At 40.5% G+C, this 17,767-nt stretch overlaps 1 protein-coding gene across 2 annotated transcripts in view; it reads left to right on the forward strand.

Annotated features, from left to right (window-relative positions):
• Positions 1-3,161: 3,161 nt before the first annotated feature.
• mlip (muscular LMNA-interacting protein) overlaps positions 3,162-17,767 on the forward strand; it is a 28,930-nt gene continuing 14,324 nt past the window's right edge. The window contains exons 1-4 of one of the 2 annotated variants that reach the window (XM_083988778.1): positions 3,162-3,327; positions 8,861-8,980; positions 14,978-15,115; positions 15,720-17,336. In XM_083988778.1, coding sequence (XP_083844904.1) covers positions 3,298-3,327; positions 8,861-8,980; positions 14,978-15,115; positions 15,720-17,336 — 1,905 coding nt within the window. In that variant the 5' untranslated portion in view covers positions 3,162-3,297. The remainder of the gene's footprint in view (positions 3,328-8,860; positions 8,981-14,977; positions 15,116-15,719; positions 17,337-17,767) is intronic. The other variant, XM_083988779.1, reaches the window with a different exon arrangement.

Raw genomic sequence — 17,767 nt, forward strand, 5'->3', positions numbered from 1 at the left:
GGACTGTGTTCATCCTCATACTTTGTTTTTCCTTTGTGGATATGGAGTCTGTCTTGTGCTGACATGCAAGTATGTTGGTCTTTTATAGACGCTGGTTGCAAAATGTTGCTAAAGTGGCTAAATGAGACCAAAGTTTTTGGATCAGCATCAACCTGAGCATGAAAACTGATCAGCGAGGCTAATGTTATGATTTAGCACACTTAATGGGCTCTCATTTTCAATTTAATTTGCACCAGCCAATATCAAGCTTCTGCTTTTGCTACCAAGTAATGTAAGACTCACCATAGCCTAAGAAATTTGATGTTTATAAATCTTTAGCAGTAATATTTAAATTTGAAATGATTTGATGATAGTTTGCAGTCTGTATGTCATATTTACTACAGTATGTTTACTACGAATGTTAGGCTGTGTTCAATCAGGTAAAATTATTCTTCATTCTTCTGTTACTATAGTCATACTTCTAATGGTATGCTAAAAAAGATTGATGATTTTCCACCAAGACACAGAACAGTCTCCTTCCCCAACTTCCTGTGCCTTTACAGGGTGCATGTTGGCTATCTACAGTTCAAGCTGTGTGGAGACCCTAGAGTCAGTCTGTAGAGGTGCATCTGTTAGGGCACAACACTTCATGTTCTTTGGAAGGGAACTTCACAATGTTTTCTTCCAAACTGTGCACGCTAAAGGGCACCATGTTTCTTATTCATTGAAAGAACTGCCATTATGGCATCATATTTTCTCACAAATATGAAAGGGCACCCCATGGTGCACTTCAATATATTAGATTTAAGGCTATCCTGAATTGCACTCATTGTATTTTCTCCTTATGAGAGCAGCAAAACCTTGAGCTCACCCAGTGACAATAGAGAAAACTATGGTCCACATCACATCTTCTCCATTTAAAGGGCATTCATGTTACCTTGCAACAGGCAAAAGTGCATGAGATGACAGCCAGTTTAGAAGTTTGGGATATTTTCTCCTTCAGGAAAAGGTGTCAGAAGACATTTTTATGTTTGCTCTTCTGGGCAACTTAGTACGGCACCAGGGGAGGAGGTTTAGACAATGTCTTTCTCCAATGTCGGAAAGAACATGTAGTATCTATGTAATGTAACATCTATTGTTTAATATCAAAAGTTGAAGTCAATAATAAAACACAAACAAGCATTCAAAAATAGTCTACTGATGTATCAAAACAGTTTCTGAAGTTTACAGGCACACTGCAGTTGTTGGTGTGTGATGTAGTGAAGGTCAATGTTTGGCAAACACACCAGTTAATCCTAATCCTAAAAAACATTTTCTCTTTGTTAAAGTTAAAAACATACTGGACACACTGTTTTCATGCAGATCAAACATTATAAACAAACCATTTGGCAATTTCAGCAGCTGCATTTGGAAACAGTGGCAATTTATTTTTCATTAATATTTTTTTTCTGTCAAAAATGAATCACAAATTGATTTATAATGACTAGAAATTCCAGACTAAAACATTCCAGCAGCTCTGTGTGGAGAGAGAAAGCTGCAGGTGTGAACACACACACGTGCTTCTCTGTAGCAGCTCAGTCAGTCTGCTGCCAGGCTTATTCAACACAGGCAGGGTGTGTGTGCTCCTGGATTTAAACTTCACTCATCTGAGGACGTAGAGGCACAAATTTGCTGCATTGTTACAAACTAATTCTAATCAGTTTTGCTTCTCTGTTGAAAGTGTTTTGTTTACGACAAATACTACATTACATAATAATACATCTTGCACATTTGGACACATTATAATTAAGGCCAGATTTTAAAAACAGTAGACTGCCTTAATTAGAGATGCATCTCTGCTGGTGTTCACTAATGGACTAACACAAGATTAAATTAAATGTTTCAGTATCAGAAAATTTCCTCTAGGCTAAAAGCTAATAATATGTGTCAAATGTTATCAAATGTTACACGCCTGAAATCAGAGAATAAATGACTTTAATCTGGGGAAACAGGGTTATATAACAGTCTTTTAGTGCCTTCAGGCTGTAATTTATGCCTTGTTCCTATCAAAACTGCTTTTTGCCAAAAGCACTCACATATTAACATTTTGGGCACTTGTCAGGTGCTGTTTTATCCGGAACCTCTCCGCATGGATAATAATAAAATCACAATATTCCTTCCAGCCTAAGACAGCAGAAGTAAAATCAAGAGGAGCAGGCAGCTATGTTGATGTATTCTTTGTCTTACTGTGACTATCCCGGTGTGCGACTGCCACAGACAGACAGGGGGGAGGGAGTCAGCCGGGTGGAAATAGACAAGAACAGCTGTGACTGGAATGAAGAAAGTAGTGTAGTTAGAGGATTAACATCCACTCCAGAGGTCTGCTTTCACTCACTGATAAGGGAACAGACAAGTCAGTGTAGTGGCAAATAAAGCAAATAAATGAATCTGTTACAAGCCGCCTGATAACTAATTACTGGAAACATGCTGGGATGTATTTGCCACATCAGTCTGCTGCCTGGCAAGGGTTTAGATTATCTCCAGGCTATATGATCATTCTATGTTATTTATATCAAAAGATGTGCTGCATTGAAAAATACATAATCTTTTCTGATTAAAAAAAAAAAATTGTTTAAAATATCAGAATTTCTTAATCCTGCTCTTGCACCACAATGTTCAGTTTTTTTCACGTCTCACTCAGACAGTTACTTTTAGTCAGTTTTCTACAGCTTCACAATACAATACAAAGAAAGAAGAAAAGTCGTTATAGCGGGTGGAGAAAGTCCTGCCACTAATTGACATCAAATTCTTGATACTGTTCCTATTTTCCATGTTTCACTGTCCAGTCAGCACATCTCTCACTTTTGATCTGAGCTCCAGTCAGCCAGGAAAATTGCTTATGTCCTCAGCATGCTGCTTATTATTCATATTGTGGCTCTATGTGAAAGACTCATGCTGGGCGATACACATTTCAAATCATCCCTGGAGATCAAACATGTGAGATGTTATTTCACAAAAATAAATTAAAATGTCTCAATTAAGGCCTCTTTTTTCCCTCTCTGGGACACAGAGCTGTGTTGCTCGTAGCTTCCAGTGTGAACATTGTTACTGGTGCCCAGCAGGCTGACTGCTGTCTGCAAGCTATTTGTGGCTATTATGTGTCTATAAAAGGAAATCTGCAGGGGTGATACACACACCAACAGTAATACACTTTGAACTTCAGGAGACGGTGCTGAAAGGGGGAGCATCCTGCTCTCTGATCAACATTTGTCTTGGGAGAAGTTTGTCAAAGCCTGGACACATGCGACAAGACTAGATGGGGAGACATTTGAAGCAGCAATGGACAGTTTGAGTAAAAGTCTGGGAAAGGTAAGAGGGTTTGGAAAAAAGGTGTATATCTTTCTTTTGAAAACATGCACCGGATGAGAAATCCTAGATATTTGTAAGGCTTAAGTAATATCACAGACCTGCCTTTGCTTTTCTATATGGTTTTATGTGCTGTTTTGAAATGAAGATTTTACCTCAGAGCTGATCCCGCTGGAAAATGAAACCAGTTAAAGAACTTGGTTTTAATCCATCAACACTATTAACTCCCCCCATTGTGCCCCCGACAACCCGCTGCCACCTTCCAGGCTTACACACATAAACACATAGACACAGTCTGTTCAGCAACTTGATACTTATCCTGTTATTTCCTGTCACACTCGGGTGAAAAACGGCTACCGAGAGACCTCTCAGATTAATTTAAATGCACAGCAAAAACAGGTTATGAGAATTACTGTCAATGCATGATATTAATTCTATTAATTTTATCATGTGCTTTCACTTTTATGACTTTTTCCATCTCTTCCCCACAGCGCTGTAAGGCTACGTACGTTAACCATATTGATTGTTACTTTGAAAGTATGTGAGTAATTATGAGATGTTAAACGAGACAGCGAACAGAGTTTCTTACGCAATTTTCAACATGCTGCTGTTGCAAATTACAGGGATTGATCGAAATGTGCATTCCTTTTGTTGTTTCTGTATTGAAGTACGAGACTTGCATTCATAGCGTTTGTTTATAATCTGGAGAGACAACTGAATGTGCTCAGTAGAAGCTGGCAGCAGGCTATATTTGCCCCCCTTATCTACTGTGGAGGGAGGGGCTGTGTGTTCTCCTGTAATTAAACTCTTAAATAACTGGCACACCCAACTGTTTATGTCTTTGCTGGGACACGGCGTGAACCACTCGTGTATAGATTTTGACATCTGTGGAGCACGGCTTCACAGCAGTAATTGTGCTTTCATTCTGCAGTGGAAGGGCTTATGTGCTTAATCTGACATTGAACCAAGGAACAGTATCAATAGCAAACACAGATAAGAGGCGATGACAGTATTGTTGCGCAGCTTTTGTTAGAATGGTGCTCAAAAGCTGGACATGAAGCTCAAATTGCACAATAATGGAGCAGATCACAACATTTATCACAAGAAATACCAAACTGCATTAATTCAGTTTCCTTTAAGTATATTTGTCTTTCTGGTCAGTCAATGTTTATGAGTGTCCGTTTAAAGGCCCACACAGGGTGGTCTGCTTCAGGAAATGATTTAGTGCTGCTTGTACCCGGTGTTTGGGACAGGTCTGACATGCCACAAGAAATAACTGAGTGAGAGCACGCAGACCGCGAGGCGATATGTAGCACAGTCAACCTGCGGTGGTTGGAAATGTGATCTGTGAGGACGGCATGACCTCGGCAACACTCAGTGCAATTAAACATTCAGGAGGGCTCCAACGGGCAAGTATAGGAAATGCTCTTCTCTAACCTTTCACAGTATAAACTTACTCTGCTATGACTACAGAGAACACGCAAACAAGGAGGTTACGTAAGAGCACAAACACATAAACAAGTGTATAAGCTGGCACGTGACTATTTTTAGCCGGGACATTTGTTATGTTACTTTATTTATAGCTGAGCACAGATACACTGGTATCTTTTGATATCTTGGCCCTTTAAAGTAAACGTGAACCTTCTCACGGCTCAGAAAGCGGGTGTCATGTCACAACTGACATGGGTGGCATGTATTTAAGGAAAGTGATGGAAGAAGTGCTCGCATTCTTTGCATTACTGTTCTTCTCAAGCACCACAATTGAAAACAAATCTGCATTATGATGAAAGGCCCTGCATTCAAGAATCGGAAAAATGAACTACTACAAACTATTCCTCATGCTGATGATGCTTTAATGTTGTAGCTTGTGCACAGGAGTTGTTCCTAAAAACTAAAATTATAAATGTATTTGTTTCTTTCATTTATCTGGTTCTGTCTTGTGCTTCTATGGAAAATATATTGAACCAAAAAGCCCATCCTAAAGTCTAAAAATCATGTTGAATGTATAATGTATTCAATTCAGAAAGTAAGCTTTGAATACATTTGATCTTCTTGATAGAAAAACAACATTAGTATCCCAGAAAGGTAACTTTTGGAGCTGTGCTCATTTTGCCGTCTAACTGGACTCAGTTCTGTCACAGATAAGAAAGCTAACTTTGACATTTTGTGAATGGTGTTGTTCTGACAGCAAATAAGTCTGCACCTCTTCCCTTGTGTTTAATTTGAATGTGAATATCCAGACGTTTCTTTGTGATTGTTGTTCCGTGCTTCTCCAGGTTGTAATTGCTGGTTGAACATGTGGACATGTTGATGTGAAGGGCTTTTCTTTTCTATGAATGCTGCTTTGCTCCACGTTCTCTCTGTTCATGTTGATTGCCCGTTGGACTGATTGTAAATGCCTGTCCCATACAATTCTGTATAGGAGAGGCATTCCACTCAAATGAATCTTGGCTTTTATCCTTCAAAGGATGAAAATAACTAAAACCTTACACTGTAGAATTTAAAATTGAGGTATTACATCACACACATGGATGTGCTTTCCTTTCATGTCAACCTGTGAATCGTTTTTTTCCCTTTTTCCTCTTTAGTTATTCTATGTCCAGCTGATAAAAACGCCAACATCCTTTTACATTTTTATCATACATCTATAAATCATTCTGTCTGATCTGCAGCTACATTCACTATAACAGAGCCTACAGTATAGCATGAATATATAACACTAATGCAATGCATGCAACATCAATTCATCAACGCAGTGTTTTACTTTATTTACAATGCATGCTGTGTTATAATTACCCAAGCACAATTTGATAGAAGATAACAAAACATCATGAGGTTGTTTTGGATTGTTTTGTTGCACCTGTTGAATAGCCACACTTTTATTTAGTATAATGTAGAGTTCACATGACATGTGACATGCCTACTTTTAATATGATGTCTGAAATTATGCGTTCTCCACTTAAAGGAAAGAGAACAATAGACATGCAGCCAGCTGTAAGTGGAAGTGGTCTGTCACATTCTGATGGTTTCATTGAAAAGCTTGTTCATGCGGGAAATAATTTACATTTTAATTACATATGATTAAAATTACAAATGAAAACCAATTTTACATTTTTGAAATAGGAGTGTTCTCCAAGTGCAGTTGTCTTGTACACCTGCAATATGTGTAAACACGCTGCTAGTTGTGATTTGGAGCTGCCTCTACTCCTCTTCTGTTAAACCTGCCACATGAAGTGGGCTGGCTGGTTGAACCTGTGTCTGTAATGAAACTGAGATGAAAGGTGAAACACAACCTAATAATATGCTAATTCTGTGCCTGTGTCTACATCAGCAGGCAGAGATCGTGTGATCTAATTTTTAATAGAGTCTCAAGTATCTGCTACAATAACCTCCACTGATTAGTGAGGGAAATTTCAATGCCCTCACCTTCCAGTTTTGCTGTTTGCAGATGACCCAACAACACTGTGGAGACGACAAGCGTGATTAGTAAGCACCGAAAGTACTTTTGATGAGTGTGTGCTTTGATTGCTGCAGTGGGAAAATATGGGAAATATTTCAACACATCCAGATGAAAAAAAAATGCCACTAGAAACTGTGATACTTTTACTCCCTTTGCATCACATGTGTATAAGACAATGGACATCAAATAATGTTTCCAATCATATTTATGGACATGAATTAACAGTTCAATGGGGGCATTGTAAATAGCAATTGAAACTGTTGTTCATCTTGAATGTGAACTAGCTACACTTTCCTGTTGCTGTCTTTCAAAGGTGAAGCTCTTCTCCAACCTGCTTCCGTATAGATTTTCAGCATCAATGATCCCAGTGAGATTCATTACTGCCGATGATGTGAAATGAGTCACTGAACCTAGAATCACTAGGCATCAGGAAACGCTGAGAAGATGCACACAGAAGGGTTGTTTTATGATGCCAACACTTAAGATGCACAGATGCAAATTAGCTTAAAACTATAATCTGGTACAGGGCATCAAATGGCAACATTTATATTTGAACACTGTCCCTTTTAAATAAATTAAAATTGAATTAAAGTGGAGACTTGACACAAGTCCTATTATTCAGTCTTCAGTTTTACAGAGGACAAATGTCTATTTAGCCATGAAAACATTAGTAACAAGAGCTCGTTCATCACATGATCAGAACATTTTGATGTTAGGTTTTGCTGTAGATTAACCCAAAGGATGCTAATTTCCCTAGCAATACTTACATGCAGCTTTCACAGGTAATTGATTAATTGATCACCACAAATTGATTTTGATGATGATGTATTCTTTATCATTCACAATACAGGGAGCTTATGTTTTTATTTCTATTTGATCTATTTTTGATTATGAATCTAAGTGCATCAAAAACAGTCATAAAGCAATATCCCAGCCTATAAACAAAATATGTGCACAGTAAAGGACATAGTTTTGTAATTTCAGGAAATATGCATATTCATTTTCACACCGTGAGCACATGTGGCACCCTATCTATCACATTTGCATCCACAAACAGTCAAAATTTTGGCAATAACCTTTGCTGAATCCATGACACAGCTGGGTCCAGTTTATTATCCACTGACGATGCAGACACAGCAGTGAAATGGTGGATGGTTACTGTGACATAATCTGTTATGTGCCACCAGCTTGACCAATCATGATCGACAGCACTGCCTATAGACCGTTTCAGAGAGTATAAACAAATACAGGTGTTACCAAGGATACTAATTAAGGCTCCATTCCATTTAGTGTACCAGAGCGTTTTCTAATGAGCCACACCTGTCTTTGTTTATACTCTCTGAAAGGGTCTATATGCTGTACTGTGAGAGTACCTGTCCTTGGTATTTAGTGTCACCTCCTGAGCTTTGCTGAATTTTTTACTTCCACTGAACATACTTGTGAATCAGACAGATGGATGCGGAAACAAAAACAAGCTGCGGGTTGTTCACCCTAACCCTGCAGTGTCAGGCCTGTTGATTTCAAAGCTTCCCACGTTGTTTCAAAACAAAGGAGCATCCCTGTCTTACCTCCACAGAGTTTCAGTCATATAACTTCAGCACTTCTTCACAAAAACTAACAGCTCAGCACCAGTGAAACGCACCAGGTGCCTGAAGCACACGAGGACTGAAAGCTACTTTAATTGCAGCTCATTACTCTTCACGGAGTGTGGGTGTGTCAAAGCTTTGAGCTGCAGGGTGCTAAACTGCCTAATCGGTGAGTGTGTGTGATGATGGATCATCAGTGTCGGGGTACAGTTACATAACCCCGTGTAGCAGAAAGCCATCAGATATTCAGAATATCAAATTCAGTGGTATTTAGATGTGAGAAGATGACATGTTGAGAGATTATGGAGAGCTCAAAACCATCTCTTCAACAGGTCTTTTAATAGCGCCATTGAATTCAACTGGTCATTTATGAAGTAATTTCCAGACACACTTATTTTACTGAGTGTCTGAGGATGAATTACTAGAAACGTACAGTACTGCTGAGAACTGATATCATTTGGACAAACTGTTCTCCCTCTTTGTTTTACAGGTTTCAATAGGAGTGCCATCCCAGCCATCCTTTTTCACATTTGTGCCACTGGTGCACAAACTCCCATTTAAAAGCATCATCACTGAAGAGGAGAGATCTGGAGCTCTCACACCAGATAAGGTAGAGCATCCCTGGACATCGATAAAGTGAAAGCCCTGACAACTGTTTTTATTTTTTTTATATTTTATATATATTTACTATATTATATATATATATATATATATATATATATATATATATATATATATATATATATATATATATTTATATATACAACAAAATTCCAGTATATATATATATTATATATATTTTTTAGCTATATTTTATATATTATATGTAACATGGTTTTATAACAAAATACACGTACTGACATTATGTCAATTTGCAGTTGCTATCTCACTTTTCTAACTTTTCTTTACATTGTGTGGGTTTGTTGTTTTAATGGTGCGTTTGCATCATCCCAGACCTCAAAATCCAATAAGGCTGCTCAATGAAGCTTTCACATTTGTTGATCAGCCGAGGTGCTGTTTATTAGCACTTCTGTCTTATTCATGCCTCATTAGATGAGCTGAAGATGTGTCTCCACAGTGTTCACATATTTGTGAAATACAACGAGTTTCTAACTGATATTACCAATAATAACAACAACAACAAGCCTGACTAGTGCTGGTAAACTCAGGTGTGGCATTATCCACCTCTGTTGGAATGCAGCTATACCTGAACCTCCTTTGTCATGGTTCATATTATGGGGGAATGACCTCCTGTGCACAAATCAAAACTTACATCAGTTGAAGAGCAGCAGCTGAAATGCAGCTTGTGTGCTGTTCCAGTTTAAGAGTGGAGATGGTCGATGAATAGGACTACTTTTTCCCCCAGACTTGTGAACCTTGACTGCAACATTTTTACTGTAAAGTACTTCTCTCTCATTTTAAACCGTATTGACAGTACTCCACCTCACACAGCGAAAACAAAACAACTTGAAAAACTTATGGTGAATGTAATAAATGTGAGATTTCAAAAGATGTGTAGTTCTTTTGAACAGACAAAAAAACCAAAATTTTCCATGAGCCATACAATTGATTTCAGCTATTAAAGTCTTTTGGAATGACTCGAGTCCCTTGTGATTCATCATGTCAGCGACCTGAGGATTAAAGCACACACCTTACCTCCCAAGGAAGAATCAATATCTCTCACTCTTACCTGCAGCATTTTAGCAATTACATCCTTGACTTCCTTCTCAGATGGTGGGGCAGCAATCAGTGTGACTCATCCCCTGCATGTGAGAAATCAGAAAAACAGATTCAAAAGCTGCAATTATTTCGTATCTCAAAATGTACTTCTGTAAACTTCAAAATCGGAGAGAAGCTGTCAATACGAGATAAGAAAAGTATAATTCCTGTAAAATGGCTTCCCCAAGTAATCCGCTATCGCTGAAATGAAAATCATTGATTGATAGGAACTGTATTAGGCTATATATTTATATGGTTGAAGGCTGTATTATGTGTCTTTCTCACACACCACCGATCAATATGATGTTTCATAAATGTATGCAACATGTCAAACATATCCCTGAACAACCTCAGTGATGGAACCCCTGGCTGTCAGAGATAGCCTACCAGACATGTAGCCTAACCCCGTCATTCTGAAATCCTTATTTCCCAGTTCACTAAATAAAACACACACAGCACTGATATTGCTTTTTCTATTGGATGTTTTTTAAATTTTTCTTTTTCTCTTATACCTTAAGCCCAATTGTATGTAAGAACTACCTAATTGCACACAAACTCCAAATGCTCAAGTGTTAGCTATTGAAAGCAGCCATCCCAGAGGCTGATGAAGACCTGCTGTGGTGTCAGTTGCTGAAAGGAGTAATGCGCTATTGGATCCAGCATGAATATCACAGCAGCACCGCAGCTCCGGGTGTTTTGGGGCAGCTAACCGACTCCACTGCCTGAAGTCAGCTCGCTGGCTGCCTGAGTGAGACTTCAAAGGTCTTCTCACAGGGGGGTGGCACCGTTAGGTTTCCAACTTCCCCCGCCTAAACCTACATAAGTTGCTCCCCTTGACGTTATGCCGACAAAATGTAACCACACAGCTGCAACACTCTGATCGACCCTGTGGTTTTGCATATAGCGGATATTATCTGCATGCATGATAATGGACTGTGCCATGTTTGCTTGAATCTTTGTGCCCATTTCCCTCGGCCATGTGTTGATTTGAACTCCATTTCCCACATTAGTTATTTATCTTTCTTTGGTTAGAGTTTTGCTGGTTGATCCTTTGCAGTAGTAGTAGCAGATCCTTGCTGTACTATTGGATTTTATTTTATTATAATTGTTTTATTTTATCAGTTTCTTGCAGCCAGTTGAGATGGATCAAATCCACTACTTAAAGCAGAAGTAAGTGGTCCGGTCGTTTTCGCTAATGCTGCGTTCCAGGCAGGCTTTTGAAATCGTAAATTACAGCTTCAAGTCACAACTTACGACTTTGTAGCGTTCCAGGCAACCCACTCATGTTTTTCCGACCTGTTTTACCGGTGAAAGTCACTATAATGGCCACTCGTAACTTCCGACCCGTGACCTCGTACCAGATCAAACTGGTACAACTTCACAGGTCGGAAAAACAGGAGTTACGAGTTGCCTTGAACGCACCATAACAGTCCTCGTCCCTACGTCACCACATTCACGGCGTCCCTTGGCTGCACACACAGCCCTGCATGCCGTTCTCTCTCCTCATTGGATAAAAACTGTAGGATACGATAAATGTTTTCTCCTCGGCTCAGAGCAGAGCAGAGGGACTGACAGACCCGTGTTTCGGTCCAAACACTCTATGTAAGTGATTGCTGTCAGAAGATATAACTATTTAAGACTTATATTAACACAAATATATCACTTACTTCTGCTTTAATGTAGGTTGGGGAATTCTCAGTAGCCTACAGTGTCAAGTGGAAATGCTAGTAACACACTTGGCACCAACATACTGTGGTAAAACCTATGGCTAAAACAAATCATAATATGTGAGCTATATTATAGCTCACATATTGTGAGCTATGATAACGTGACTGTTGCGCTTTAGAGTTGCTGGTTGCTTGCTGGTTCTTTTAGCAAGAAGAATCAAAACATGTGGAAACAGCAACTCTGACTGACTAGATCCAGTGGTGCTGAAATCATACAGTGGTGTGCACGAAACCATGGCATTTTCTAAGTAGCTAGCTAGCCTTTATAAATACCATAGAAGATGACAGTTAAGTTAATCATCTGCTGGCTCCGGCTAGTTTTGCTTATAGCAAAGACGTGTTTAGCTTATAAATACTGCCCAAATATTATTTGGTTTGACAGAAATCCAAAAAGGTCAGCTTAGAGTGAATGACATTGTATCTGCGTATGACAGATAAGTAATTAACTCCCTGAGGGGAGAGCTTCTATAGGCAGATGCCAGTGGGCAGAGTGTAAAGGATTACCTGTGAGACAATTTATCCTTATTAATCCACCAGTGTGATTTGGAGCACCCTGCACTTCCCTAAATGTCCTTTTCAAAAGAAGGAAGCTGCATGTGCCCATTTGCAGTCAGCTGGATCGATGAAATAACCTCAAGTCATCATTATCAGTTTGTATTCTGAGAGGCCACCAAGGATTTGAAACATGAGCTACCACACAATGCTTAGAGCTTCCCAGCCTAATTATCACACTTAAAGGGTTGTCGGTCCCTACTTGGCCCATTGTGCACCACTTAAACTTTCTCTCTGAGATATTCAGCATGACTATTCTGAGACATCTTCCACAGGTTTCTGCCAGAAGGCGGCACGAGATTTTAATGTTTTAATATCACCAGAATAAATTAAGCAAATATCTCCATCCTAATTTGTGGATAAATGCCTCAAGTCATAATATTATGTTATCATATTAAAGCAGAAGTGAGTGATCCGGTCGTTTTCGCTAATGCTGCGTTCCAGGCAGGCTTTTGAAATCGTAAATTACAGCTTCAAGTCACAACTTACGACTTTGTAGCGTTCCAGGCAACCCACTCGTGTTTTTCCGACCTGTTTTACCTGTGAAAGTCACTATAACGGCCACTCGTAACTTCCGACCGGTGAACTCCTACCAGATCAAACTGATACAACTTCACAGGACGGAAAAACACGAGTCTACGAGTTTCCTTGAACGCACCATAACAGTCCTCGTCCCTACGTCACCACATTCACGGCGTTCCTTGGCTGCACACACAGCCCTGCATGCCGTTCTCTCTCCTCATTGGATAAAAACTGTAGGATACGAGAAATGTTTTCTCCTCGGCTCAGAGCAGAGCAGAGGGACTGAGAGACCCGTGTTTCGGTCCAAACACTCTATGTAAGTGATTGCTGTCGGAAGATATAACTATTTAAGACTTATATTAACACAAATATATCACTTACTTCTGCTTTAAGTAGAAGTATTTGATTTGTGCTGAAATGTCTATGATGTATTACTCTTGCATGACCATAGCACGCCTTGCATGACAGATTGAGCTATGTAATCAAGTAAAAGATTGATTTTATGCATACATAGCCTACAGACATAGCTACATACATACATAGATACATACATACATGGTCAGGACAACCTGACAGCATGTATAACGCAAGGTTTTTATGGCAACAGATGTGGACTGGCAGTGCTTATGATTTAAGTTCTAAATACAACTGCCTTTGACACAAGATGTGTGGTGATATTATTGGCATAAGCTGCCATTTATGGCAAATAAATTCTCAGGAATAAAAGTCTTCCTGGCAGCCGTTCATTTGTTTGATAACTGCTTATCTACAGTAAGGCAAAACAGCATCACTGACAGAATCATTTAATGGGTTTAGAAAACTGAACGCTGTCATTAGAAGATGGTGTCATGTGTATTTTTAGGATCATAATTATCATAAGTGGAGGAGTTCATGCCACTAACGATTTACGCCATTAGCAATTACCCTTTTATAGCTTCACTTCAATGTCACACATATTATCCTAGAATGTGCTTTAGTTTGAGTCCATGCGATATAATAAACTGTAATCAGTTAAATAATTTCCCTTAGAATATTATTTTTATAACGTAAGTGTGAGTTATTTAAATATATGTGACGCAGCCATGTGTTTCAAAATGAGTTTTTTTGGGAGGTTATTTATTTGAGGAAACCTGTTAATTGAGAATATTTATTTATATATTTTTTAGCTGGACAGCTGTTTATACACAACAGTGATGTGAGATCACACACAATTTCTGCTGTCTTGGTTGTAGCAGCTGTTATCATGAAGAAAGTTGTGATTTTGTTGTGGTTTTGGACATAAATCACTCTGGCATTGCTGGTTTTGGAAAAGATATGATGCTCAAGTTTTCACTCCCATTTATCAATGACTGGGGACCATGCAGCTGTTAAATGACTTACTGCTCCGTGTATTGCAGCCCCTGTTAGTAACACAACACTGTACAACTAAATTCCAGTGCGACTGCCCTCACCAGAAAAAAACAATATGGGTCACTGTTTTAATTTGGTTGTTTGACAGGCAACCTCTTACGGTCTCCGTTGTGTTTGAGAAGCAAAGACAGCAGCAGTGTGAACTTATTATAGTCTCTCAGCAGTGAACACAAAAAGCTTTAAGGGATCAAACTTTAATATCTCAAATAGTTTTTTTTAGTTGCCTAAACTTAACTATAGTGCGGATGACACACTGAGTGAATCCATATATAACTCCTGTATATAGCATTAGAAAATGTTGGCAGCTTCTACCGGTAGTATAAAAAAAGATTCTGTGCTGGACAGTGATATAAATACAGAGAAAAGCAGCAAAGACGATAACCGTCGCTTGGACTCTCTCACTCTTTGGAGATACCATCTTGCTTATTTACAAGACTCAAAGTTGTGTGTGTACACAGACCCTGCCTCTCATTTCCAGCCCTGCTCATGAGGCATGTATTACACCAATGTTGGCGGGACATGTGCATGCACATGTGAATTATATGTGTGGGACATGTGGTGTGGTGAAACCAAGCACACCCCTGAGTTTAGAGAGGCTCGCTGAAGTTCACCTCGGCTTTTCTCGGGTTTCACTTGCTCAGTTCCTCCTAAACATTTGCTTCATTTTCTCCTGTCAGACCGTCGCTGTGTCCCATGAGAAGACAACCGGGGAGACCATGTCGGACGGGGAGATTTTCAAAGTAGAGAAAGTCTTTATCAAAGACGCTGTGGAAGGAGGAGCAGGAAACACAATCCAGCCGCTGACAGAACTTCAAGTAAGTACAAACAGAGCCCCCTCAATGTCATATACTGCACTATATGACATTGGGACAGTATAAGAAAAACTTGTGTCTATCTGTGTATGTGTGTAAACCTTTCTGTTTATTCTCTGTTCTTATTTTGTTTAATTTAAAATATAAACTTACAGAGCTAATAGATTATAAACCATTTTTAGTACATTAATTAGAAAAAATGACATGGCTGATCAAAGTGGATATTGATTGATTTTCAAATCTGTTGGTTTAATTGTAATATAATAAGTAAACATGTAATTAATTCATCAAGTTTCATAGCGTCTACTTTATAACAAGCTAATTTCAGAGTGGCAGATGGAGGCTTCATTAAAACCACTTTCTTCCTCAAATTAGATGCAAATGAAAAACTGTGTTGAAAATTTTAATTGCAGGCAACATTTTTGGCCACAGTGGGTTTTTTTTAAAGAATTTAAAGCAAATTTGAGTGTTTCAGTAATTGTTGCCTTGGTTGTGGATTGTCAGCAACAACACAGAAAGAAAGAAAAGACAAACAAAAAACAAAAATAAAAGGAACACTGTCTTGTTTTAAGCTATGCAAGGCTAATGAAAACCTTTTGTTTTTCAGTTGAAGCCTTCACTGGATCACGCGAGACCATCTCTCACCAAAGCCTGCCTTTCATTCAGCGCTCGGTCTGAAAATACACCCGACCACGCAGCCGCCGGCACGGCCTCTATGGAAACAGCTGTTGATAAACACAGGGGCATTTCCCAGCGGCAGTGTCACGATACCTCTGGACGTGCTGAGGTTAGCTCGGGTTGCTTTCCAAATAGGTCTGTGTCAGAGGACAGGGCGAGCCCCACAAACTCTGCAGACCTGTTCCCCTGTACCCTGGCTTCATCCAGAGAGTCCATCCTCTCTGAGGGCTCGGACAGAGACAAGAGCTGGTCTGCTGTGCCGCTTTCCTCTGTGGCTTCCCCCGCCTCTTTCAGCCGTACCGTCTCCCCCTGCTCGTCTGTCCGCTCCGGGGCCTTCACCCCCTCTGTGACGCAGGTCAAGAGGCACTTTCTTGCTCCTGGCTCTAGTCTGGTTCACCTCCCTCAAACCTGTTTCTCGTCCTGCGAAAGCCTGTCCTCCTCCATCTGTCCCCAGTCGCCTCCCCCCCGGCACCGGCCTCCTCTCACCCGGCTCTCCCTCCTCACCGCCATCCTGAGGAAAGGCCGTCTTCCTGTCCTGTCCCCCACTCCGCAGAGGCCTTACACCCCCTGTTGGCCTGTTAACCCCGTGACTCTGTCCTTCTGTAACGCTTGCTCAGCAGCCTCCAGTGTGGCCTCCATTCCCCTGGAGTTTTCCTCTCGCTTCTCTTCGACGGCCTCTATAGATAGTCACAGGGAACCTAGTAGATGTTTCACCTCTCCTCCACCTGTGCAGTCAAATGCGCTCAGCAGACCGTGCGATTCAACTCAGATGAAAAGATGTTCAGAGCAAATTACCAGTGTGCCTAGATGGGAGCGGGTTATTTCACCCACACCAGCCAAGAGCAACAAGCTACCCCGAGCCCCATTGCCGTTGTTTTGCTCAAACTTCAAATCTGTTTCTCCAGCAGAGCATGAAGAAATATTAGACTCTGCAACTTCCAAAAAACTGCAACACACACACACCGCCACTTCCAAGTCCCCAGAGATGAAACCCAGCAAAACTAATATGTACTTTAAGGGCCATGTCGATAATAACTTTAAAAAACTAATCTCCCCCTCCTCTAAACTTAGGAACGAGCATGAGACCTCTACGCCCCAGAAATGGAGTCACACACCAAATTCATCTCTATCGCAGCTTCATTTGCTGTCTCAAAAACTGAGATCTCCACCCGCCGGCCCTCAGCCACCTTCTCCATCACCTGCTGTCACAGTTTTCCCTGCACGCACGGACGCGCCATCACCTCTCCCTCCTCTAGAAAACAACACCGGGGGGAGCGAGCCGCAGAGGAGCTGCTCTACTTCCAAACCCGTCACGCTGTCACAAGGTTTTCACAAAGCCCACTGCTTGTCCCCTTCCCGCTACACCCCCATCAGCTTTCCGGGGTGGCCGTCGCCCACCTGCTCCCCCACCCCTACGCCCTCTCCCGCTCCACCAATCAGAGACCTCACCCCGTCCCCTTCTCTCTCCCTGCGCTCCACCACGCCTTCCCCAAGGCCGGGGAGTGGAATATCAGACTGCAGTGACAGGGAGGGTAAAAAAAGAAAGGTAGCCGCCTCTTTCGCCGTATGCATGACAGGATATTATTTAATATGTTCTGTGTGACATACTGTTCCCCCACACTATGCGGTTAAAAACAATTCTCTCAGTTGGTGGATGGATATCAAATGCTGTCTGCTGCTGTCCTCCTCCTCTTTGAGATGTTAATCTTCCCAACATAATTTACTGCTGTTGGTGTAGATCTTTGTGCACATTTCAAACATACTTTAGACTGCTGGATTTTAATGACTCTCTATCTGAAATCAAATGCCACATGTTGAAAGAAGAGCAAAGCCATCATCGTAAAATCGATGCTGCAGCTGTTAAAAAGCTCCAGTTTCTAGGCCAGACGGCTGGAAGCTAAGAAACGCCACGCACACACAGTTGGAGTATTAACAATCAGTACACTACACAGTTGTCTTCCCTATCAGGCAGGAAAC

The sequence above is a fragment of the Trachurus trachurus genome (genome assembly GCF_905171665.1).
Source record: "Trachurus trachurus genome assembly, chromosome: 15".
NCBI classification, from domain to species: domain Eukaryota; kingdom Metazoa; phylum Chordata; class Actinopteri; order Carangiformes; family Carangidae; genus Trachurus; species Trachurus trachurus.